The sequence below is a fragment of the Pteronotus mesoamericanus genome, unplaced genomic scaffold (assembly GCF_021234165.1).
Source record: "Pteronotus mesoamericanus isolate MK-2021 breed Mesoamerican mustached bat unplaced genomic scaffold, CSHL_Meso_final contig_20, whole genome shotgun sequence".
NCBI classification, from domain to species: Eukaryota; Metazoa; Chordata; class Mammalia; order Chiroptera; family Mormoopidae; genus Pteronotus; species Pteronotus mesoamericanus.
The window spans coordinates 19,072,343-19,098,031 of record NW_026555085.1 but is presented as its reverse complement, the minus strand read 5'-3'; the positions used below and the strand labels follow the sequence as shown (position 1 = coordinate 19,098,031).

The 25,689-nt window shown below is 40.3% G+C and overlaps 1 protein-coding gene across 1 annotated transcript in view; it reads right to left on the bottom strand.

Annotated features, from left to right (window-relative positions):
• The window catches only part of TFAP2D (transcription factor AP-2 delta), a 52,840-nt gene extending 27,930 nt beyond the window's left edge, over nt 1–24,910 (bottom strand). Inside the window, exons 1-5 of the mRNA XM_054568806.1 lie at nt 24,872–24,910; nt 23,363–23,860; nt 19,848–19,908; nt 9,754–9,919; nt 9,461–9,579 (exon numbers count right to left, since the gene is read on the bottom strand). Of these exons, the coding sequence (XP_054424781.1) occupies nt 9,461–9,579; nt 9,754–9,919; nt 19,848–19,908; nt 23,363–23,860; nt 24,872–24,910 (883 nt within the window). The remainder of the gene's footprint in view (nt 1–9,460; nt 9,580–9,753; nt 9,920–19,847; nt 19,909–23,362; nt 23,861–24,871) is intronic.
• Between the last annotated feature and the right edge of the window lie 779 nt (nt 24,911–25,689).

The window sequence follows — 25,689 nt, the reverse complement described above, 5'->3', positions numbered from 1 at the left end:
AAAACACTAATATAAGTGAAAAAAAACTCAACATGCAGAAAGTATAGAGTAAGAAACCCAGGTATATACACATAGATGTTTGGAAGGAAATGGAGAAATGAATGACATTTGTTTTCCTACAGGAGATGAAATGAATGATTGAGGAACAAAGAGAGAAAGGGAGGTATTTCACTACATGTTCTTTTGTAACAATTAAATTTTTTTACCATTTGTATAAATTACCTATTTAAAATTATATGATTTCAAAAGCAAAATTATGCTCTGACCCCATTCTTAGATTTAATTCTAAACTCAAATGTCCGTTGTAAATTAAAACATGAGAAATTCCAAAATACCCACTGCGATTCAGTAGGAGTTAAATATCAATAACAACAATTACAGTCTACAATTTTATTAAAGTACCTATGAATTTTGATAAATGTAAATATCAGAAAGAAGCAGAACTAAGTGTTTGAAAGTGTATTAGTTGAGGCATAAAGTTCAAAAGGTAATAATAGAAAAAAAGAAAACAATATCACAAGTAAAATAATGTAGAGACATGCCTTGAAGTGGGCATTACGATTTACAACAGTGTAGAATGAGCAGACCAAAGGGAACAAGGGCAGCATAAACCAAATGGCCTTCAACACATTTGGGTTGTTTTTTTTTTGCCACAGTCACTACGAATAGAAGCAGGAATTTAAGGACGCTCCAAGCACGCAGGCAGACAAAGAATCATATGCGTAGTATCCTATTTCCTCTGCCTCAACGTTTCCCCCCTATAAATGAAGGAAATCATAGATGCAGGTAACTTTTTTTTTGACAAATTTTCTAAAATTTCTTTATTTCTTCTTTTTTAATTTTTCAAATACATTTGTTTCCATTTACCCACCACCACTTTCCCCTGCCCTACCCATGCCCTCCCCCCCTTAATAGATGCAAGTAACTTTAGAAAGTAAGCAAATTATTTAAGATGTCTTCTAAGAAGGTGTCTATTTTGTCCACAATATTGTATAATACAATCTCTGTTTCATTGAGACCAATTATTGAAAATTCTCATAAATACTGTTTTAAATATTAGATAAAATATCTAATTCTTCTCTCATTCCAATTATCAAAGCAGAGTCTCTCAGATAGAAATTATTCCATGACTTAGAATATTTACAGATGAGACAATACCTATTGGTCTGAAAATAAAAAAAGCCATTTTCTGAGTGGCTCAGTTGGTTGGATGAATGACCAACACAGGCTCTACTAGCATTTACATTAATCAGCCCAATTCCACTGGCAATTCTATGCTAGAGCATTTGTGTGCAAAAGAGAACAACAGGGTCCCCTTGTTATTGGGCTGTTGCAGGTGATTGTCCGACAAAATAAGCACTAGAGTTATTATGACAAAGAGCCAATTTATTACCCTTTTATATTACATAAAGTTTTAGAAGAAAGCTGAAAATCTTTTTCCCAAAGAAAGGATATTGTGGGAATGTGTTGTCTGGAATGGCCAGTGGAAGAGTTATTTTGGGATGACAGTCCTTTCAGACTTATAACTGCCATGAGTCCCTGAAAGCTAGCCTTAAGCTCCACAGTCCACAAGCACTGACTGTGGTACCCATGTAAAGGCAATGAGACTACCAGCTTTGTCCTCAGTCCAATGAGAAGAGCAATCAATGCTGAGCATGCCCTTTGCCTGTATTACCATAAATACTTGGCAAAAGGATGTTGGTGTTTTAATCCTACAAGTCTCAAGCGGTAAACAATACATCTTCCTAAAGTAAAAAGCCATGGATGAATCACATATCAAGCAAGCCTGATATACCTCTACTTGCTATTACCTCTTCTATAGGAAAGAATTCATTGCCAAATTCTTTTCCCTTGTTTCCTGGAAATGCAATTGCATAGGCTCTGTATTAAAGAAAAAGGAGAAATAACGCCAAGTGATAGCATTCCTTTCTCCTACCTTTGGTTGGTTTGGGTGGACTGGAAACAAAAAGGATTGTAGGGTAATCTTATAAGTGACTGACTGACTGACTGACTGACTAAATGGACATCCCATTGAAAGTACAAGCGGCACTATTGCTAATTATTCTGGAGAAGTAGGATGAACTAAGATGCAATGTCATCCTAACTTAGGGCGATTAATCAGTGGCAGAGAGTCCATCAGGATTTTAAATAAAAATATGTACTAGAGGATGTAAGTAAGCTCAAGAAACTTGCCCAGGATTCCTAGCATCAGGGAGGGCCAATCCCCAGTGAAAAACAGGGTCACAAATTTATAACTTCTTTATAACCCACACTTATACCTTTTTTAAATTCAGAGTAGTTCAGCAATGCAACTTTGGCATAATCCATGCCAAAAATGCAAATTTGAGTAGAATGTACATGGTGATCCTGCAAACCAGAATATCTGGGTTCTTATCCTTGTCATTCCCAAATTTTTTTTTAAGCCTCACCCAAGGACATGCTTTTGGATTTTAGAGACAGGGGAAGGGAGGGAAAAAGAGAGAGAAAAAAACATCAATAAGAAAGAGAAACATCATTTGGTTGCCTTTTGTACACATCCTGATGGAGCACCAAATCTGCAATCTAGGCATGTGCCCTGAGTTGGGAATCAAACCTACAACCTTTCGGTTTGTGGGATGACGCCCAACCAACTGAGCCACATTGGCCACGGCGACAACTCCCAATATTATGATCCTTTGGGGAACAGTTCATCTCACTGCATCTTAGTTTACTCAATCAAAAATAAAGGTAACTAAAATTTATCAAGAAACAAGTTAGTGTTGAGTACCACGTTAAGTGCTTTACAAACATTCTGATTTAACTCTCTCACCAACATTATTAACACCATTATTAACACTGTTTAATAGATTATTAACTATTATTAACACCATTTAATAGATAAAGACTCTGATGCTCACAGAGGTTATATGTATTTCACTATAGCACATAACTAGCAAGTGATGGAAATATGTTCAAACAAGGTTATTTTACTCAAGAAGCACACTCTTAACTACTATGGCCACAGACTACTCAATCTTTCATTTCCCTACAGAGCTAAAGTTTTATGACTCTGAGTAAATTTTGTTATTAAATAATGTTGTTTCAAAAGAAAGGAGGTAGAAGACAGCAGTGAATCTTTATTAAGTGCTCCTGTGCCACATGTTAGCACAGAAACATATTAGCACATGTAAGGCAGAGATAGGTACTAGACCATCAAAGATCTGTCCTTTTCTCATATACTTAGAGTTGTTGCTGAGAAGACTGCCCAGCTAGAGACCACATTTTCTAGTATACTCATGGGACTAGTTCTTAAGGAATGTGAACAGTAGTAATTTAGCTCACTTCCTGGCCAAGTGTGTAAGAAGCTGTGTACTTTCACCATCATGTCTTTCCTTGACATGAGCTGAAGGAATAGGGCCTAGAGGAAGGCAGAACTACAGATGGGAGGACTCTGGGTCTCTGAATGTGACTATGTGAAGAAGGAAGTCCTCCAATGAGGGACATCACATTGGACTGCGATGAGTGAGAACTAAGCTTCTGTTGTGTTAAGAGACTGAAAATTTGGGAACTTGCTCTTATAACAGCTTCCATTATCCTAACCATTACAGAGATTATAATCCTTATTGTAAATTAAGAAAATGAAGCTCAGTCAGGAGTAAGTAACTAGCTCAAAGTCAGACAGAATTTCAAAAATGATAATATTAGGTTGGGGAAGAATGCCAGGCCAAGGGCTAATAAATTTTTCAAGTAGCTCACATGAGGTAAGAAGGACAGGGTAGAATCTGGGAGCTTACACTTTTGAAACTAAAAAAGGAAGCAGCACTGACAAAGGGTTTAAACATGAAGAGAGTGAATGGGGATCATACACAATATTTGTAAACAGTCTCATTCTTTGGCTGATGTATATTTCACCCTTTGCTGCCCCACACCATTCTTTAAAAATGTATGTAAACAGAATTTGACCACCTAGTCATGGCAAACTGCAAGCCAAGGCATTTGTGTTTAAGGACTTAAACTGTGCTTTCAGAACTCCTGGTGTTGCTTGACAGTGTTGAATGAGCTTTTGCAAATTCAGCAGAACTGTCCCAGGAATGCACCCACTCTCAAATGAATAAACCCCCACGTCACCTGGCAACACCCTTTTCAAATGAGGTGGGTAGAAATGACTACATAATTGATTTCCCCATCTTTACAAACATTATTCTGGAGTAAAATACAAGGCAGAAGCTGCAGAACTTGCCAATTCATTAATAAAAATAAAGCAAGAGTATTAGAACTAGAAGAATAATATTAATCAAATTCTTTGAATGTTTTCTAAAGCAGAACTTTTTCCACTCTGAAAGGGTCTGGGGTTATCCCAAGATCTCAGAAAGATCAGTGCATTGGGTTAAACAACTTTAATCCACTGTATTTTCCAGAGAGTGACATCTCTCAGATGTTATAAAGACAAGAATGGATAAAGAAGTCATAGCAATGTGATGAACAAAAAGAAATGAAAAGAACTGCAGGCTTATGAAAAGGTAGGGGTACAAGAAATGGTATTAACCATTATGTATATATTTAGACCCCCATTAAATGAAGATGTGGGTAAAAAGGGGGTATAATCTTGTATTACATTCAGGATACTCTAGGTTCAAACACTCATATCTAATGTCTGGTCAAATATATCTACGTTACATGAACAAAAATATCCCCCACTCTAAATATGGGCCTTAATTTTCAGGTGAAATAAAAGATAGCCTTGTGTTCTTCATCCCATTGGTTACCAGGTGCAATGATATTTGTAACAGAAATGTTGGGAATTATTTAAATATGTTATAAATTGACACTGAGTAGCCCTCTCTTATAAGTCCCTAAAATGACCCCTAAAATAATGATTCTGATATGTTGATTTGATAACAATTCTAGAAGGGAGCTATTAGTTGAGTGACTCCATTTAAAAGAAATACAGGGGTGGTGAACACACAATACAATATACAGATGATGGATAATAGAATTATACACCTGAAACCTATATAATTCTATTAACCAATGTCATCCCAATAAATTCAACAAAAATTTAAATAATTCAAAATCAATCTGTAAACGACATTATTTCCTATTTTAATTTTCCCATTTACATTTGAATAAACTGTGATTTAGTCCAAAAAAAGAGAGAAATAAATACAGGGGAAAAGATTATAAAATAATAAAAAAACCAAAATGACTGAAAACCCAAAGCAAGCATTGAAATATAAGAAAATGATCATGAAACTACTGTTATGTTAGTGACAAGTAGTTTTTGAAAAACACATGTTCATTTGCTAATTTTAATTCCTATAGTAATGTACCTTACTGTTCAAGGATAGGATCTTTACAAAGGTTAAATCTGCATGGAGAGCTGGCATAGTCCCCACACAGTAATCTTTCTGTGGGATTTCTATCAAAATTGCAACAATGGCAAAGATGCATTCAAATCATCTTCAGAAAAGGGCAAAGACAAGTACTATAAAGTCACAGAAGGTTGACCTTCATGCAATTTATTTTTAAGTCTGGCCTATGAAGAAAAGGCCAATCAGATGTTATCTATCTTGTGCTCAATTATATACCAAATGAGGAGGGAAGTGTAGTTAAATCCAAGCAATGTATTGAGCCATCACAATGTTTGAGAAAAGAACTATCTAGTCATAGCTAGACTACTCTATACAAGTTTCTTTTTTAAAAATAGATTTTATTTATTTTTTAAGGAGAGAGGTAGGGAGGGAGAAAGAGAGTGAGAGAAATATCAGCTCCCTCTTGCACACCCCTAACTGGGGAACTGGCCTGCGACCCAGGCGTGTACCCTGACTGGGAATCAAACCAGGGACCTTTCAGTTTGCAGGCCAATGCTCAATCCACTGAGCCACACCAGCCACGGTTAAATGTTTTAATCAACACTTTTAAAAAACATTTAAGAGAAGGTAATCGTGGTTAAAATGGTAATGGTGATTAAAATGCATAGAAAAAGGGGGGCAATATCAATTTTAAAATGGTGGGAAAAAATAAGTATTCTTTTCCACAAAATATAGGTTTATAAAAAGCTGATGGACCATTTTTGATGACTGAAACTCTAGTATTAGAATTTCTAAAAAACATTTAATCTAAAATGTTGCTGCCTTTTGCAAAAATGTCAATAGAGGAGGAAAACTATTACCCATTGATATTATTAATTCAGAGTCTTACACTCCTACCAACTGATAGACATGGTGAAGTTTTAATTTACCACCCAAAACTGTACAAGCAAACAAACCTGAAATAACTGAATCAGACCCATGTTAACACAGAAAGAATCAAGGTAATGAAAGTGCTGAAGAGAAGCATCAACTGTTTCAATATCCCAACATTGAATGAGATATTCATTAAATATTGAATGATAAATGAGAGTTGGGTCACTGTTATTCTCTTTACATCGGGCAGCCCCTATCGGACTCTGAAGACTCTGAGCCTAATGAGTACATGGCATCTTGTTGTCACCCCTAACCCAATTGAAATGTGGGAATATAAATAGAGAGAAGAGTCCTAAACAATGAAACTGCTCTTCTTGTCATCCTGGGGTTACAATAAAGCTTATTTTAATTCAGATGGAATGTCCCTGTTCATGATATGTTAAGTTCTCCTCATGTTCTTAGACGATTTGTAGTTTTTTTAAACTGGGTCATGACCCATGACTTGACAGAGAGTCTGTAAATAAATTTAGTGGGTATATAATCAGCATTTAAAAAAATGCAAAAAGTATGGAATAGAATTAAAATATCAGGAAACATAGCAGAGTCATGAAACAAAATGTGAGTGTGTGTGTAAGACAGCATGTGTCTGAGGATCATAATGTAATATGTGGGTAGCTGAGGGATGGGAAAGAATCCTTTGTCCATAAATCTCTTTTCCTCAGTTCCATCAAAGTGTCTGGAATTCAACAGTAAAAGATATATCTTTACATTATGAATATTTTGTTGACGTCAGAAGCATCTGATTAAATGAAGTTGTATTTGGAAAGAATAAAATCTTGATTTTCATCAGCAAAGGCTTCTGTGACTCCTCTGAAGGCCAAACAAACAGAACACCAGTGGGACACTGTGATAGAGAGGCAGCTGAAAGAGTGGATGGCAAGAGCAGGAGATCGTTCTAGGATTTAACATGTTTAACCTGCATCCGGTCTGTTACCATTGATCGATGATTCCCACACAGGATACTCCAGTGCTTTTGGCTACTATAAAAATCAATAAAAAGAATTGTGGATATATCCTTTTACGGATTTTCAGTTTGTACTGGCCAACAGATTCACAGACGCCATGGAGAAAAATCTTAAGGCCTTTACTTTTTACATCAGTTACAAATTTCTTAAGAATTCATAGTCAACCCATCCTATGTAGTGGAAAGGATCTCAAGAACCATTTAGGTTAATGATCCTTAAATCTCATTATATATCAGAGTCACTGGGGGTCTCTTACAAAGATATAAATGCCTGGGCCATACCACCAGAGAATGGTTTCAACTAGTTAAGAGATGGGGCCCAGGCATTTTAAATAAATCTCTCAGTTGATTCTACTGTAGAGTTAGGTGTAAGAAACAATCGGGTTCCACCAATCACATGATTCTTAAATCACCCATATGTTTCTTGTTATATTCTGAACAAGTGTTTTGCTCTGTTGTTAAATAGCTATAATTTTAATGATGTTTTCACTTAAATTGAGCAGAAATCTGTCTCCTTTTAGAATTGATCATTAGTCATTTTTTCTCCTTTGCCCTCCCCCATCCCAGTCTCTCCCAACCCATTATGGATGGGTGACTGGTCAACTCCTTCTGCCATATGTCAGCTCTCAGAAGCAACAGTAGCAACACAAGCAAACACAGCACAACCATAGAAGATAGTAATACTTATTACATGTTAGTGGCTAATAATATTAATATTGTGATTGTTATCATTATTACAATTAGGGAACAAAGCAGAGATAACTGTTAATGACAAAATCACCAAAGCAATTTTTCCAAGACAAATGTCAAGAACACACTACTTTACAAAGCTATATAGTAAGTCCTATATATTGATAATCTGGAAAAATGAGGGATATTTGTTTTTGTTTCGCTTACTTTTCACCTCCTATAGTGCCTTATAGACAGGTGAGTAACCAGTGCAAGAAGAGTGTCACAGGAGTTTTTAAGTGAGTCTTGGCAGAAATTCTCCTTGTTCATATTTAAAACAGTAGTATTCTGGGTTACAGAAGAACTCTCCTTTGACATTCAAAAGCTCCACAACAAAGTTAAAAATGAATCTTCAATAATATCTCCTCCTAAAAGGAGATTGAACAAGAACATATAAAGTTCAGTCCTCACAGAAGAAACAAAAGGGAAAAGGTCAATGGAAAAAAAAAAAAACTTCTGGAAATATATTTTCACCACTGTCTCTACCCCTTGGTTAACGTTGACCTGTCTGTGACTCAGCTTATCTATCCATAAAGCTATGGAACTTCACAGTACTTTAGATGTCTACTAGATTAAAACAGTGAGTTTTCAGGCTCATTATCATTCCTAGACAACTGTGAACTCTAAAGGATTATTACAATATTTATCCTGTAGGTCATGTTTTATTGAATTATAGGGATTTAAGTCAAATTTATCTGAATTCTAAAATAAACAATAATAAAAAATGACAATAGTACAGCTGATTTTTGTTGCTGTTATTTAGGGTATACTTTTTAAAGTACCTAAATCATCCATTGTTGTATTCTTCCCTTTATTGCCAAGATCAGTAAATTAAATAATATTATGAATGATCTGAGCTTCATACAATATTAAGCATAATTTAATAATTGTTAATATTAATTGGAAATTTCACCTGTAAATGTTAACTATCTTGCTCAATAGTATTGACCAGCAACCTTCAAATGGTGTGTCATAAGAATTGTTAAAGCATGTAATACCTGACTATTTAATCAGGGTGCTGACCTCTTTTCCTTTCAGTCGTCAAAAAAGAAAATGACAACAGCTAAAACAATAATTGCCACCTGGTGTGAATGAATCAGAATTATACACATTTTTTTGTCAGATCAGCAAAAAAAATTTATTTTTGGTATGCCACAGAATTTTTTAAAGATTTTTAAAATTTATTTTTAGAGAGAGGGGAAGGAAGGGAGAGAGGGAGAGAAACATTGATGTGAGAGAGAAACATTGATCAGTTGCCTCTCATACATGCCCTGACTAGGGACCAAGCCTGCAACCCAGGCATGTGCCCTGACCAGGAATTGAACCAGTGACCTTCCGCTTTGTGGGACAATGACCAACCAACTGAGCTACACCAGTCTGGGCTAGGCTGCAGAATTGCCATAATTTGTTTATGTGTGCCATGAGATGAAAAAGGTTGAATATCTCTGGTATAGACAAAAATTAAACAGTATGTTCTAACAATCCTGAGTTTCAAAGAATTGCTTACCCTCCATGGTTACTTTGCAGAGCTGAAAAGACATACCTTCAACTAAAGAAGTGAGGAGGGTAACATTGGCTGCTTTCCGTCTTCCTGCTGGCAAATTCAGACCAAGCCGATCCAGCTTCTCTCTCAGACAGCGGCCCCCATTCTTGGACTTTGCTCTGTCCAAAAACAAATAAAAACTAGGTGTTGAAGGGTCACACTCTGAGGAAAAAGATGAGAAGTCTTGACCACTTGGAGAATTCGACATTGAACAAAAGATTAAGGGCTGAGGATTGGGGAGAGTGGTATCAGTACAGTTAGGAGACTGACGGTGCCATAAAACAACATCTTACCTCCTCAAAATGCCTCCCAAGAGTGAAGCATTGAGGCATTCAGGTGGTGAGAGGCGCCTCTTCACCTCAGCAATGGTCACTTTGTATTTGGAAGTAGAACTGAGAAGGGACAAACGGCCAGGGACAGAGCAAAACAAGTCTGTGGGGTTGACTACACAGGTACCACCTTTGGAGGAAAAAGTACATTACATATTAACGACAGTGAGAGAAGATAGCTGCATGAAAGACAGTGAATATCAAAGCACTCCTCAGGATTTGGAGATACATGGCACAACTTTCCTGATACCTACATCAACTGAATCAACTCAAAAAGCTGCTCTGAAGATGTCCTTTCAACTACCTCTCAACGTTTTGTCTTTCAAATATCATACAGGAAATGTTTATGATAGATTGTTTTAATTTTTTATGAAATTAGCATCCTGTGGAGCATTGGCTAACACCTCAGTGCTAATTTTGACATCATCCACACCAAGAAACAATTCAATTAATTAAAACCACACATATATGCACACACACATATATGGATGTTTTATCCATGATTTAATATATAAACAAAAATTTTTAAAGCTCTTTCAAAATGTTTGAGAATGCCATTTCCTTTCCTGCACACTTCTACCAACAATAGGAACCAGAGTTACTCAGTCCCCAAGCACCACTAAAAATCATTTGCCTGCTGCCTGAAACTTCTAACCCAAGAGGGTAGATGATAGAACAAATCCCTCTTCCATATGTCAGACCTCAGGATTAGCACACACAGTCAAACACAACACACGAATTAGAATATAGTAACAGTAACACATTAAATGTTAGTGGATGATTATTACTATTGGGGAACAAAGCAAAGATAACTGCTAGTAGCAAAATCACCAAAGCAGTTTTGCTCCTGGAGCAGAAGCTTTCTGTCTCCATGGTCCACAGAGCACTCTGAGGTTTTCTCTCCTCCAGGAACAACAGAATACATTCCCTAACCTCAGGCAGCAGCAGAAGACTTGAGGAACCCAAAATGATCATCGCTGGGGAGAGTTCCCTGTTACTCCATCCTCCTTTACTGCAAAATTCCTGAGTCAATGTCCACACTGCTAACATGGTGGCTACATAGCCCCAGGCTCCAAGTGTGCTCTCAGTAACCCCCTCCACCCCAAGCCACTGAGGAGTCTGAGACAAGAGCTTTTGAGATCCAGTGGCAAAATCAAATTCAGTTTGCTTTTCTGAGCATACATTTGGTTTCTTCTGTTATGGGCTATCTTAACACCCAGCTCCAGAAAAGGGCAAAGTCCAATGAGGAAAAAGAAAAAAAAAAGTAGGTGGAAGAAGAAAAATGGTCAAGGGAATGTTGTCCAAAATCTTTTTACTCCAAAGGCGATTCTCGACTGGCATCTCCTAGGATCTTGTTAGAAATACAGAATCTCAGGCTCAACCCCAGAACTTCTGAGTCAGAATCCTCGTGTTAAAGCCCCTCGGGTGGTTCATATGTGCATTCAAGGTTGAGAAGTACTGGTCTAGGATTCACCACTGGCCTCCCACATAGCTCCTGCCCTCCTTTGCTAAGCAGCTCAGATGGAATGTTACATCAGTAGTGTCTCTGGTATTCAGATTCTGGGCACTGTGGCTAAGGAACCTGGGAGGATATGTTAAAAGGCAAAGGGGTCCTGGATCTGGGTGGAGAGAACAAGCTAAGCTTGGCCTACTCTTAAAGTGTTTCTATGTATTCCTGTACTTCCTGGAATTTCTCCTGGCTGTCTTTTAGTCATCTGAATTTCCGCTTAAGAGGCTGGGCCCAGCGTCTTTCTCCCTAAGCATTCTGAGGTTAAAGGTCACCCTGCATGTCCCTCAAAGGCAGAAGAGAAGATATTGGGAACATCAGAGGCGCTAGGCCCCTCCAGGCTGGAAAATGGGTTCTGTACACTGGGCTAAATTGCCAATGAGAGTGCATGGAAACCTGTCCTCAGTTAAAATTTAAGAGGCCACAGTCTCAATTGTGAAACTGCAATCCTTTTTTCCTTTTTTTTTAGTATTAAACTTGTGGCCAACACCATGGAAAACCATGCAAATGCCTTCCTCAGGAACTAGAAATACAAATTTGCCTGTGCCTTCCCACCTGGCATTCTCAGAGATGATTTTAAAACAAATAATAATACAATATTCCCCATTATGCACAGGGGATATGTTCCAAGACCGCCAGTGAAAGCCTGAAACCTTATAGACCAAATCTTATATATACTATGATTTTTCCTACACACACACACACACACACACACACACACACACACACACTTACTGCTTCTGCTTGGCATATCTGAATTGCCAGCATCCTACTCTTTGGCTTTGGGTCCATTATTAAGTAAAATAAGGGTTACTTGAACATAAACTCTGATATAGTAACAGTTGATCTGATAACTTAGATGTCTACTAAGTGACTAATGGGCAGATAACCTATATAGCTTGGATACACTGGACAAAGGGGTGATTCATTTCCAGGGCAGGACTGACTGGGATGGCACAAGATTTCATCTCACTGCTGAGAATGGGACATAATTTAAAATTTATGAATTGTTTATTTCTGGAATTTTTCATTAAATATTTTTAGACTGCAGTCGACCTTGAGTAATTGAAAGTAAAATCTTGAATAAGGGAGGGGGGAGTATAATAATAATAATAATTAGTTTTCTAAGATTTCTAGGTTCAAAAATATGATTATATTTTTATTTATGTTCTCATTTTGTACCTATAACATTTTAAAAATAAACTCATGACTTCTCAGAAGTTGAGATGAACAGGGAAGTAAGCTAGATATCAGACAATGTGGATTTTAGTGTTCTATTATGAGAATTGTGAACCTGATAACTTTGTAATTTAGGTCACTGTGAGGTCATTTGAAACAAAAGTATTTTTTAAAAAAAGAAATAATAATATATATAATCAAAATTCACACAGCCCTCTACTGAAAATAGAATTCCACCCATGGTCACTATGATGCCTAAGCAAATGTATATTCTTACATAAAGCTCCTCCTCTTGCACACTAGCCAGTGCACAACTGAGGGCACAAGGAATCTTACCCAATGGGTCTCAAGTTTATTATGAGTGAGAGAAGAGGGCTTGTGCATATGTTGCTCTCCTGATTGTTAAGGGAAAGGACACAATTATAAACCTTTTCTATCTTTACTAATCTACAGTGGGTTAAAAACCTAATTTAGAAAGATGCAGAATGTTACAATTTTTGTGAAAGGAGTGAAACCAGGCTTTCTCCAATCGGAAGCAGCATCCTTTGGCAAAAGGAAACCCCATGTGTTAAAAACCAGCTGCTCCCAGGGAAGTCACTGGTCTGCTACCCAGCTAAGTGCTAACTCTCTGGGACCCAAGTCTTTCTGTCCTGCATCCAGGTTGGGCTTCTGGCTTATGCTCAGATAAGCATTTATGAGGTAAGTTATACAGGCTGCACATTAAGAGTATGCTTTATGCACACACAAATTGCCTGGAGGATTTATTTTGTATTCATATTAGCCATCAACTCCAGAGGCTTTTATTTTTTATGTCACAGCATCTTTAAAGGGAATTTCTGTTGCTTTGATACTTGGCATTGCTGCAGCCTTGGGGAACTCTCTTGTCCTGGCTAAAGATTTGGCAACTTGTAAAATTTACAGCAGCATGAGGAACCTGATCTTTTTCCGATTTTTTTTTTTAATTTTTAGGGAGGAATTAAAAAGTAAAAGGTCAACATAACCAGAATTTTGCATTTGGAATGAAGCTTCCAAGGAGGTGGATGGGGATTCTTTAAGGAGATCCATAATGATGAAATTCATAATGATGAATGATGAAATTCAAAGAAGGAAAGTCATGAAAGTCAACTATGCCGAGCCATTTACAGTATTCATTCCCAGTGTAACTAGTAGAAATTCCTCATGGCGTCTGTGCTGAATGTCAACTCTTACTGAAATTAGTAATGCTCATTCTAGACCCAGCGCTTCAGTTCGGGGTGTCTCTGATGCCACAGTCAGGTCTTCACACAGAACTTCTCTAGAGTACATCTCTCTTCCATTCATGCTGCACAGAAGCAACACTTCCACGAAGGTCATTATTATAAGTTGAAACCTGGAGATGGGGCTTTCTATTTCAAATGATGCTGCAAACTTAGATGGGTAGCTATAGTATAACAGCATAAGAAATCAGGGACTATCTCTCAAGGTCACTTGTCTAGGACATGGCAATCATAAAAGGAATTAACTTTGCCATCGCTATAGGAAAAAGTCAGTCAAGGACTTAATTTGTGTTTGACAAAACCATGCACAGAATATACAGATGCAGATCCTTCAGCCGCCCGAAGAGGCAGGGGGTTAGGGCTGCGCCCTTTTTGGCTTGGCTGGAAACTTCTGGCCCTGTGTTTAGAGGCATGGCGGGGGAGTGGAAGCAGGACTGGGCTGCAAATATCACCTGGCCAGCTAGCGATCCCTTTGACTGTAGGCCAGTAACTCCTGAACTCAAGTCTGCCCGTCTGAAAATCGGGATGCTCACAGCTACTCTACTTATTTTCCCAGCTAGTGAGAAGGTGCAACAGGAAATGGATTCACATGTGCTCAGCATCCTGATCAAAAGCCACCCAACTCCACCATTGTGTTGAACAGTCACTGTGTGCAAGCTGTGGAGCATGACGATATACCCTCCCACCTTTTGCGCTGCTACGGGTAGAAAGCCAGGCCCTGACGCCTTTTACTCTTCTCATCCCAGGCAATTAGAGCAGAGGAAACAGCCACGGTAGATCTCCAAGGAACCGTGGCTCCCCTGGCTCCCCAAAAGCTGCCTCTAAGCCGCACGTCCCCTTTGGGTGCCTCCCTCATCGAAGAGCAGAGCAGATGATGGCCAGAGGTCCCGCGTGTTCTCCAGTTGCGATCAGTACTTCCTGGAGGGCTTCCGGGCGCGGGGCCTACGCGCGCAGCACCGCCCCGCACGCCGCCACTTCAGTGTTGACATAATTAGACGAAATCTTGAGAGCAAAATAAATGTTCTGTTCGCCTTACAGCCAAACAGATGTTTACAATTCAAATGAAAGAAATACAAACGGCAGGGATTTTTTTCGTCCCCTTCTTCATCTCCAGTGATCGCTCGTTTTTTTCCTGACACATTAAAAATGTGTAAGCGATTACAGGAGTTTCCTGTCCCAGTTTGTTCTGCGGGTGCGTTTCTTCGAGGTAAGCGTTTATACTGCGTGGGATAAGAACATTCTCGGCGGCTTCCCCTCTAGCCTTTTGCCCTTCTCAATCCCAATTCCCCCTTGTGATCCCCTGCCCCCATGGCAGCAGATACTAATTGTAATCAAATAACAAAGAGTTGGTGGGCTTAATTGTAATCAAATAGGCCTCAGATGCCATTTGAGCATCGAATTGCTCTTTTGGGGGGAGGATATGCCAGGTATAACTGGATTACCAGGTCTGAAATCACTCCTCTCTGTGCAGATTCCAGGCAGAACAAAAGAAGGGGTGTTTGCAAACAGAGACTTACTGGTTTATCGTGGCAGTGGGTGTGTGATAGTGTGTGTGTGTTGGGGGGAGGGGAATTAATCCCCATCTCCCACTGCAGAGAGTGATTTGGCTTTTGGTGATTTTCAAAGCAATAAGGAAATTAGAAAGAAGGCAGTAGCTACAGAAAAGCAGCTCCCCCACTCTCGCAAAATAGATTTCCAACAAATCATGCATCCAGATCTTTTGATATATGAATTTTAGACTTCAAATAAAAATGATTGGATTCTGAATTTGCAGCACCTGTATTTTGGAGACTAATGATGCAGGCGAGGCTCCAGGTCTATTTCCGGCTTTATTTTCACAATGAATAAACCATAGTAATTAGTTTTGGGTATTTAAATAAAGAGCGATTCTAGGGGCTTTGACAAAAGAAGAGACACGAGTCTCCCCACTCCCCTCCATTCTTATTCCTTCCAGAAGCTGCTGAAAGACCCAAAGGCTCTTACTAAGTCTCTCCGAAGCTCAGGGGCCTGGAAAAACGCTAAGAAGCGGAGGAAAGAGCACCCTCCTGCCCAAGCAGCCTGTGGACAGCGGTGAAAGATGCAGAAGGAAAAAACAGTCAGGTTCATCCACCCTGTTATTGGCGGACCGAGCTTTTTACTTTTTTTTTTTTAAATTAAATCAGATCTGACAATGTTTGTACCATAGCGTAAATGCCTACGCCTTGGCGTGCCAGTCACCTCTAAGCGATCTGACAAACTCCAGCTCTCTTAAAACGTGCAGAGTTCACATCGTATTAATTCCCCAAAAATGTTTTGATTCAAAGTAGTTTGTATTTTGTGTAGCCACGGGCAATCCGGAAAGCGCTCCAGCCTGCCCGTGGCCGGGTCTGCTCCCTCTCTGCGTGGCCCAGAGGCTATGGCGGTATTTAAGCTTCTGAAATTAGCCTGGGGCTGCAAGGCAGAGTGATCACAAAGCGAAACAAGGGAGCTTCCCCTCTTCACTTTTTTCATTTTTTTCTTCCTTTTTTTTTTTTTTTTTTTTGAGTTTGCCGTCCCGATTTCACAAAAAAGACCAGGGCCAAAATGTCACTTTCCGCCCAAATATGGAAAAACTGGTTTTCTCATTCCACCTCCACCGTGTTCTGAAGGCCACAGCCCCCTGCCCAACAGAACCCCTGCCCCTGTAATTCCAGTCTGGATCCACTCATTATTAGCTTCATCATCATCGTTGTCGTCGTCATCAACATTGTACTCCTACTATTCTCAAAGCGAGAAATGAAAGGCGCCAATGCCTGACAAAGGGGAGGGTGTCATAAGGGAGTTTCAGAAGATTCCTGGGGATAAGAAGAGTGGGTTTTCCTTTCTGTCTTTTTTTTTTTTTAATGATTAAAAACACAGACGACTCCTGTAAATAGAAGCCTCATTTCTTCAAGAGATGCCTTTTGAAACTCTGTATCTGAATATTCAACGAAGGCAAAGCTCCACTCTGTACGTACAACATTAATATGATCTCTGCAGAATTTGCTACTCAGAAATATTAACATATCAAAGCCGACGCCGGAGGCGAGAGAAGCTATCGATACCCGAGCACAGGGTAAAGTAAAGATTATTGGTTCTGATGGTTGGAGTGGCGGAGCTGCAGGCAAAATCGCGCACACCATTAACCGAGAGTGAGCGCGCGGGGAGCTGCACCTCAGAGGCGGTGGCAAATATTTTATCTAGGTGGTAATTACCTCGCTGCTGCCCCCACTCCCGCTCTTTCTTTGGCTAGTGGGCCTTCATTATAGGCAAAAACAACGTAACTGACACTTACAAAGTGAGCCAGGGAAATGGTATTTTGATCTTTACATATAGAAGTGGCCAAATTTTAAAAAAACTGGAACTCCCCCAAAACACACACACACACACACACACACACACACACACACACACACACACACACTGCAAATTAGGACAGTCTCTCCCTGGGGAATTTATGTAGGGCATTTAGGGATATATCTTTCTTCAGGGGTCGTTGGAAGTGAAGTCTATTTTTTTCCTCCCACAATAAATTCTGGAAATCATTGGAAATGTAAGTTTATCCAAGAGCTTAGCAAAAGGAAAATGGTGAAAAGTTGTGCTTTTCAAGAAATCATGTTTCATGTGGAGATTTACCTGTAAAGCATGGATTAGAAGAGAGACACTCCCTTCTATGCTAGTACACAACTTGATGATAGGAAGAGAGCTTGAGTTCCTGTCCTCCCGACTTTCGCAGAACAAAGGTGACTAGAGCTATGGATAGCAGGAATCCTGCGCACTACTGTGACAATACAGAGGCTTCCTTGGCTTTTCTTCAAAAACTGGGAGTCCTGACATGAGGGGCTGGCCATGCTCTGGCCAGATAGACACCACCTTTTAATGCAAGACTTCCTTGATAGCCTTGCTATCCATTTGTAAATTGTTATGAACATTGATCGGTTCAGAGTAAAAAAGTCAGCACACCCTGTTCTCCCGGGCTATTGCCAAATTAATTGGCTTATCTCCAAGACACATAGAAAAGGAATAAACTCAGCAGTTATATTCCGAATTCCTTCACAGGGTGGGGTTTAGTCAAATAATACAGACAAAACCTCAAGTTACCTCCCTTTTCTCTTTGGAGTCATGTTGACCTCAAAATCAATATTTGATTTAAAATAGCAGATTCGGCGCAGATTTTTTTTGGTAGGGGGGAGCGACTTGGCACCGAATCCTACAAGAACAATAAAACATCACCTAAGGCAGACCATTTCTGTGGTTCTGATAAGACTCTCTTCTTGTAGTTATCCAAGAGCGTTGGGATTTTTGGAAAATGGTATTGAGTGATGGTGGTGGGGAGGGTGTTGCTTAAGATCTATCTCCTAGAAAAATCAACTGATTACACAACCATCTCACATTCAGCTCCCACCTTTGACCTCTGATAATTCCCACCTTCTGTTAACTATTGTACGATATGACACAATTTACAAGCAATTGAGAAGGCGATCAAGTGCGGAGCTGAACGCAAAAAAAAAAAAAAAAAAAAAAAAAAAAGCGACTGGCTCTGGGAGGAGCCGGCTCCCGGCTCTAATTAGTGGCGCTGTCCTTCAGCACCACCGACACCTTCGTGCATCCAGAGTGCTTGGCCTGACCTTCAGCATGACCGCCCCAGCTGACCCGGACCAGCACCTCTTATCTGGCCCCCTTTTTTACTCTGTATTTTTAACCCCTACCCCAACAGGATTTATATTTTATTTCTTTTTTCGCTAGTCTTGGGTCTATTTCATGTCATGTCAATATGGTTGAGTATTGACCTGGCTGACCAGCTTAATATTGCTCATTTAAAAAAAAATCTTTGTCGAGCAACACTAGCAGTTTTTTTTAAAAAAAAATAGTTTTCAAATATCCATGTGATAAAACAAGAGAGTTAAATATCTGGGTTTTTTTTCCCATTTAATGGAAGCTTCAAATATCCACTATGACAATAGTCAAGTTTCAAAAGGAAAATGCTCTTTGTTTTCTTCCCCCATCAATTTAAATGGAGTTTCACACTGGACATAGGATTGTAAAGTCTGCAGGTTAAACATGAAAGAATCCACTGCTCTCTATCAATGCATTTCTTTCTTTGGACTCTTTACAAGAGCTTTGAAAGAGATGGAGAGGGACTGAAGCACATTTATTTGGTGCCATCAGAAGACTCAGTCTTTAGTGGTTCAGTTACTAAACACAACTGCAGCCCTGGAGCTGGAATTAGTGCTAGTGAATAGGCCACATCGTATTAAATCGTATGAAGTTGGGATAACAGCTGGTCCCCTTTGCCTTGTGTGCTCCTCGGGTTACTCAGCTTGCTAGGAAAATATGCTTCAGAGGCTCTGGGTACAGTTAAGCGGGAAGCAGGCAAAATCTGCACTGCCTTGAGGCCCTTAAAATGTCATAGTTCAAAACCTTTTGTCAAAATGGAACATCTGAGACACAGCTCCCTTCAGTGTCTGAGCCAAAATCAACAGCTCTCTACTCTTGCCCCCACCCCCACCTTCCCATTCTGTGGGTAACTCTGGATTCAGATGTTTTCTCCAACAGATGGGAACAAGAAAGCTTTATCCGGTACAGTTAACACCACCTCCCCCTACCACTCTCCCTAAAAGAAAGAAATGTTCAGGACACTTAGAAGAATAAGGGCAGCTACAATGTTGGTGTTTCATTAGCCTTCCTTGCAGCCTCAATGAATCTAGCCTTTCACAAAATCCTTCAAAGCCTTAAGCTAACACCATCACCTCAAATACCCAGGCTGTGGCTGGCACATTTAGGACTAAAAAAGACCAAAAATTCTGCTCCATGATGAGAGAAGGAGTGTGAGAAAGATTTTTTTTTTGTCTTGAACTTTGATTCTGTCACTGTTCTCTGAGAAATTGCCAACCTCTTCTACCATAGGTCTTTTGGGCACAGACTAGCTAAGTTCAAGCCTTGTTGGAAAAAGGGAAGCTTTTCAATGTAGGTATGCTTGTGAAAGACAAGAGTAACTCATCAAGTGATTGTTTTCTTAATCATCAGACAAGCCATCTGATGCTTAAAAGTACCACCAGATCTTCAAAATAAAGTAATAAATGAGAAAAGAATGTTTTGTTTTAACATTTGTTGCTTACCTCTTCTTATCACTCCACCTTGGCCATTGAGAACAAGCCCACACTGGGCTTCCACGGAGCCCTTAGTAAGAGAAAAATAAATAAAATTACTCAAATTGATACTAACAAGTATACCCACATGAGTTAAGTCTTTCAATCTGTCCCATCCCTGAACCTTACATCCACATAGCCCCATAGTAGACACTTGAAAGCAACCATTGAGCTGGAGCCAGTTTTTTTTTTTTTTTTTTTTTAGCATGAATGGTTTTAGGGGGAAAATGGCCAGAAAAAAAGTTGTATAAATCTTAAAGTATGCATTTGACACCATAAAATATTACACTTCAAATGCCACAGTGCCTTTCATCTTGGCATAAGAGAATGAGAAACCCTTTGAGTCCCCATCAAGGCACCTAGCATATATACAGTTTCCACAGTAGTTTCTGCATGAAACAAATTACACCAAAGATGTCAAGTGTGGCACTGTGGGCTTCTTGGGAGCTCAGAGGAGCCATTTCAAGTGGAAGATTCAAGTTATCTAATGAATGTCCTGCTTTACCCCAGTTGAAGGAGCATCCTATAATGCTACCCAAAGTGGGTCTTACAGAGGAAACACCTTCAGGTTCACTCACTCTAGATATTTAGGCTCCAAGTGGATTGAGAGATTCTTTGAACTGGGAAGGAAGTAAGGGTTTGCTGATTTTTGATGAAGAAAAATAAAAATTTCTCTCTTTGTGTCTTTCTTTTTCTGAGTCCAAATGTGTTAAAGGCTCATTTTCCTTTACAAACAAACGAGGTATTGGACATGAAAGAGGCCTTGAAGGGTGTTAACCTACCCAACAGCCCGTGAAGAGTTAAGTAAATGCGGAGAGAGTCGGTGCATAATAAAAACCCACTTTACAAAACAACCTTTACAGCCCTGGCTCCCTCTCGCTTCCCCATTTTCACCATATTGAGTCAGGCCTGTAAGAGCCCCCTTTTTAACGGACTCACGAGCTCTTTCTTATTTTAACTGTTCTGCCTTAAAGTGATTATCAAATCAATATGAAAAAAAAAAACTTAGAGACTGAGCATAAATTAAAGCAGTGATGGGAAAAGGTGTGACAGTTTCCTTTGTTGGCCATAGCAAATCTTTTTAGGGGACTCAAAGATGGAACTGAAGCCACAAGACTGTTTGCATCTGTTAGGCAGACTTAGACCGCCCTCCAAACCATTGGACTTTCACTTAAAATTCTGTGCAGGGAAAAGTATATTTACATTTGTTGCATTTGAAATGAGGCATATGCTGATGAATGTTTTAAAAAGGAAGAAATAAAAGGAGAGAGACGGGTTTCTCCCACACATCCCCCTCCCATTTCTTGTTTTAAAAGTACCTATGACTTTTTTCTCTTTCTTTTTCATTCTGCTACCTAAGTCCAGGAGGAGTGAAAGAAAATAACTCTCCACATTTATAACTTCTTTCATATGTGCATATAGATAAAATGATATATATAGGTATGACTATAGACATAGATACGTAAATAGATAGTATACAATACTCCTTGATTTCTTCTAGTATCTTGGAATGTTCCTCTCAACATGAATATTCCCTCAGTATGGGTAATACATAGGAAAAAAGGAGATAAAAATATTAAAAAACACATAGACTGAAAAAAAAGACTTCAAACTATCTGAAATGTAGAAGGTAAAAGATCGCAAACTTCTCCAATGAACTGAACCCTTCCCATCCATTCTCTGGCGCATCATCAAGATAATTATTTTTGTAGAAAAAAACAAAGCTCGAACTCTTTACTTAACAAACTCTCCCCCCTCATAAGTAAAACATGTTGTTTGGTCGGATGACATTGCATAAATGACCAGTTGAATGGCATTAAGTCGAAAATTGGATAAACTACGGTGTTCTTTTGCATGGGATTCGCTCTTTGTCTGGTGCTTGCAAATGTTCTAATCCCCTCTTTTGAAAAATGCCCGGCTTTGTGCCTAGCACAGAAAAAAAATTTGTACAGATACAAAAAAATCAGCAACAGACGTGGCTATTAAAAGGAGTAAATAGGTTTTAGTTGAGCTAAGCATTGAATGGCAGATTTTTTTCCCTCTTGAGACATAAGGAGATCCTTGTGAAAAATATAAAAATGCCCTGAGCGTAGAAAATTATTTCGTGAATATAAATGTAGAAAGTCAAGGTTTATGGAGCCAAATCTTTTTCCTTGTGTGCCGATCTTGCGGCTATGGCTCTTTGTTGGGACTGTAAGGGCTTTCACTTCAATTTTAAAATGATCCCTTGCTTGGAGGTAAATGAGGGGGGAAGATTTTCTGTGCGCAATGAGGGATCTCTAGCCTCTCCAACTTGTGCTCTCCAAGTATCTTGCCTTTCCTTGTGGCAACTGTGGAGAAGGTGGCCAGCTTTGTGCCAACTGAAAAATAGGGACTCACAGGTAGAGCTAGTTGCACTTTCAGCCAAAAGAAGTTGCAAATTCATGTCTTTCTTTTTTGGACATTTGTGGGCTTATTTGTTTGAAATGAGGCTGTGACAATATGCTTACACAATTATAAATTCTATTGTTGTAGAGACTATGCAAGTTAAGAAAGAAAGTAGGAGAGAGATACCTAATTGAGTGGTGACCTCCACAGTATCTGTATCCTTTCCTTCTTTCCTTCCTTTCCCTCTCTTTTCCCTTTTTGTTTTTCTCTCTTCCTTTTCTCCTTTCTTCTTATTTATTTTTCTCGCCCTCTTTATTTCTTCATTTCCTTCTTCTTAAGGAATTGCATCTTACATTAAAGTTAATGGGTTCAAGAGGAAAAAATAAAGTTTTAAAACAACTGGGTAAAGAGATTAGGCACCCTCAGGCACAGAGAATTAGAATCAACGGTGGTGAAGTGCCTTATGCAGATCCTTTCACTGGGGTTATATTTTTGAGGTTTTCATGTGCGACTCTTTCCTCTCCACACCAGTTTAGTATCTTTGGTGAAACTTATGCTAGAGTTCAGCGTCCCAACAATGTCCCCAGAACAAACTGGCCCTTCCAATTCATCATAGACTCCCTACACCTCAGTCTTGGACACACACCTGAGACTCGCGGCTAGACCCGGCAAAGCGCCAGACTGAGGGTGCAGTTGGTCATCAACTTATTGGGTCTTACTCCAAGTCCAGTTGTCTCAACGCCAGCCTCCTAGATCTCCCCCACCCTACCCCGTCCTGGGCAGAAATGTGAATTCACCAAAGACTTCCTTGCAGACCCACCGAAAGTGGGAACCCGCAGCTAGCCGGACTTCGGAACGTCCAGGTGAAATGCCTTGATCCAATGAGAGGGACCGAACGGCATACGCCTCCTCTAATTGTTTTGATAACTTCCTATAAGTGGTGTGTGTGTGTGTGTGTGTGTGTGTGTGTGTGTGTGTGTGAGAGAGAGAGAGAGAGAGAGAGAGAGAGAGAGAGAGAGAGAGATTTGGAGAGTCGCTTACAGTCAGAGAATTAACAGAGCGGGAGGGGGAGGGCGAAGAGGGGAGGGCTCAGACAAATTCACTGCATGCTTATTTACCTGCAAGTCGTCTGCTCCCGCGGTGGCCAGCCCCAGGCTGGGCCCTGGCAGGAGTCTTTGATCTGGGTGCATTCCATACTGAGAGCCATGACTCATGAGGGACAGGTCGTGGCGGCGGTAGGCATCGAGGCAGCCCAGTTCCCGCCTCTGCTCGTCCAGGCAGGACGACTTGAGCGCCCGCGCATTGTGCAGGTTAATAAAGTCGGTGGGCTCCCCGTGGTGGATCTGCTGGTAGTACTGTTGCGAGTGGTGGAGCGAGTTCAGAGAGTAGGCGTCGGGGGTGACGGCCGGGTGGCTGTGCTGAAACTCGTAATGGAAGGACTGGTGGTGGAGCGGGGTGTACTGATGGTTAGTGGAGAAGTAGGGGGACGCGAACTCGGTGCCGGTGGTGGAGTAAGTTAAAGGAGAGGAGGAGGAATAGGCGACAGTGGAATTGGCTACGGACTCCAGACAGCCAAGCTGCATCAAACGGTAGCTGTTTGATCCGTCGTGACGTATCTGGAAGGAAGAGGGGGAAAAGGGAGAGCAGAAAAACTTGAGATTTGTCATTTTGCAACCAAGGCGCTGCTCTCCGGGAGCCAGGGGCTTTCTCTGGCTCTCCAAGGAGAGTGAGCGAGCAGGGCTCGGGCCAAGCCGCAGCCGGGGCTCAGCGCCTTTGCCAGACAGCCTTTGCAAGCAGGCGGACTGGGGGTGGGCGGCCTCGTCCTCACAGTCGAGAGTGGAAAAAAATCCCCCACCCTATATAGGTGCGGGTGACACACCACACACACACACACACACACACACACACACACGCACACGCACACGCACACACAGCTCCTGCCCAATTTGCGCAGAGAGCTGGGCATAGGGAGCCAGGTTTGCGACTGGCTCCGGGGCCGCGGGGAGCAGAAGGAGAGAGTCCACACGCGCAGAGCGCCTCGCCACTCCAGCAAGATCCCAGCCCAGAGATCCGCTGCTGTCCAGGCCGAAATGTTTTGCCAGAGATGTTCAGAACCATTGTCCATATATTTTCAAAATCCAGTCTGTGCAAATCATTCAACTTGTTCATTTCCTTAACCATTTGGGACAAGGAATCCGACCCCCCACTTTCTGCTTCACTTTACTAGAATAAGTCCATTCCAAAAGGGGTGCGTTGTTCCCCACGCCCCTTTGTCCACCTACCGCCCCCCCATCAATCTCTTTACTTTGCCTTTCTGAGTATCTTTTTTCCATCTCTCTCTTTCTCCTCACCACCTCCTCCCATTCTTTTTTCTTAGGATTATGTTTCCCCCTCATTATGGCAAATGTTTCTTAACGTGGCAGAGTTGCCCTTCCTGGCGACAGATGTCATAACGAACTTTTCCCCCTTTCCTTCCTTAACTTCTCCCGAAAGCCAGATTATAATTAAACGTAACGGTCCAATATAGATTAGAGACAGGGGAAGCTGCCACCGCCGCCGCCGCCACCGTCGCCGCCGCCACACACACACACGCGCGCGCTCAAAAAAAAAAAAAAAAGTAATAATACCTCGGCATCGTGGACTAGTCCCGGAAAGGTAGTTGACATGTTGGGTTTCTCCGAAAGCTTACGATGCAATTTCCCCCTCCAAAAAAAGAATCGGGAAAAAAAAATCCAAACTTCTTGTATTTTCCAATTTTTTTAAGGAAAAAAATAGTCTATAGATAGAGATCTAAATTGCAATGGCTTTGCCCGGATCAGCCAGCTCCTTGCCTCTACCCACTTAAAAACCTGTAGGAACAAAATTTTCCCTCTGCACAAAAGCAGCTCCCTGGAACAGATTTTGTACTTGCTGAGTATTTCTTTGGCTGATGTCGTAGGTCCCTTGGTAATATAGAAGTTTTGAAAATTAAGCATCAGCACTGAGAACTGGGAGGACAATAGGCAGAAGAGATTTATCCCAGGAGACAAGGAATAAATATTGTATCTTCGCCTAATAAGGAACTGGAGGTTCTTTCAACATTTTTATCCATTTTTTCCAACCTTTATCATGCTTTTCTATACCGACTGAGGTGGGGACTCATCTCTGCAGAGAGAATTTGCACACATTTTATTGTGAAGATAAAGATCTAGCCCTAATATGTATATATTAGAAATAGAAATATATATTAATTAAAGCTTCCTTTTACATGATTAACTGTTCATTCTTATTGGTTCCACTCCCTGAATGCTGAAAGCTGCTTTTTGCAACAAGCACCCAGATCAATTTCATCCAGATTGGGGTGTCTGCCTTTACCCAAGTGGAAACAATACTGCTTCTTCCATATTTACATCGAATTTGGGTTCCTTTCCCTCTTTTAGGAGGCAACACCCGGCGGGGACTTACT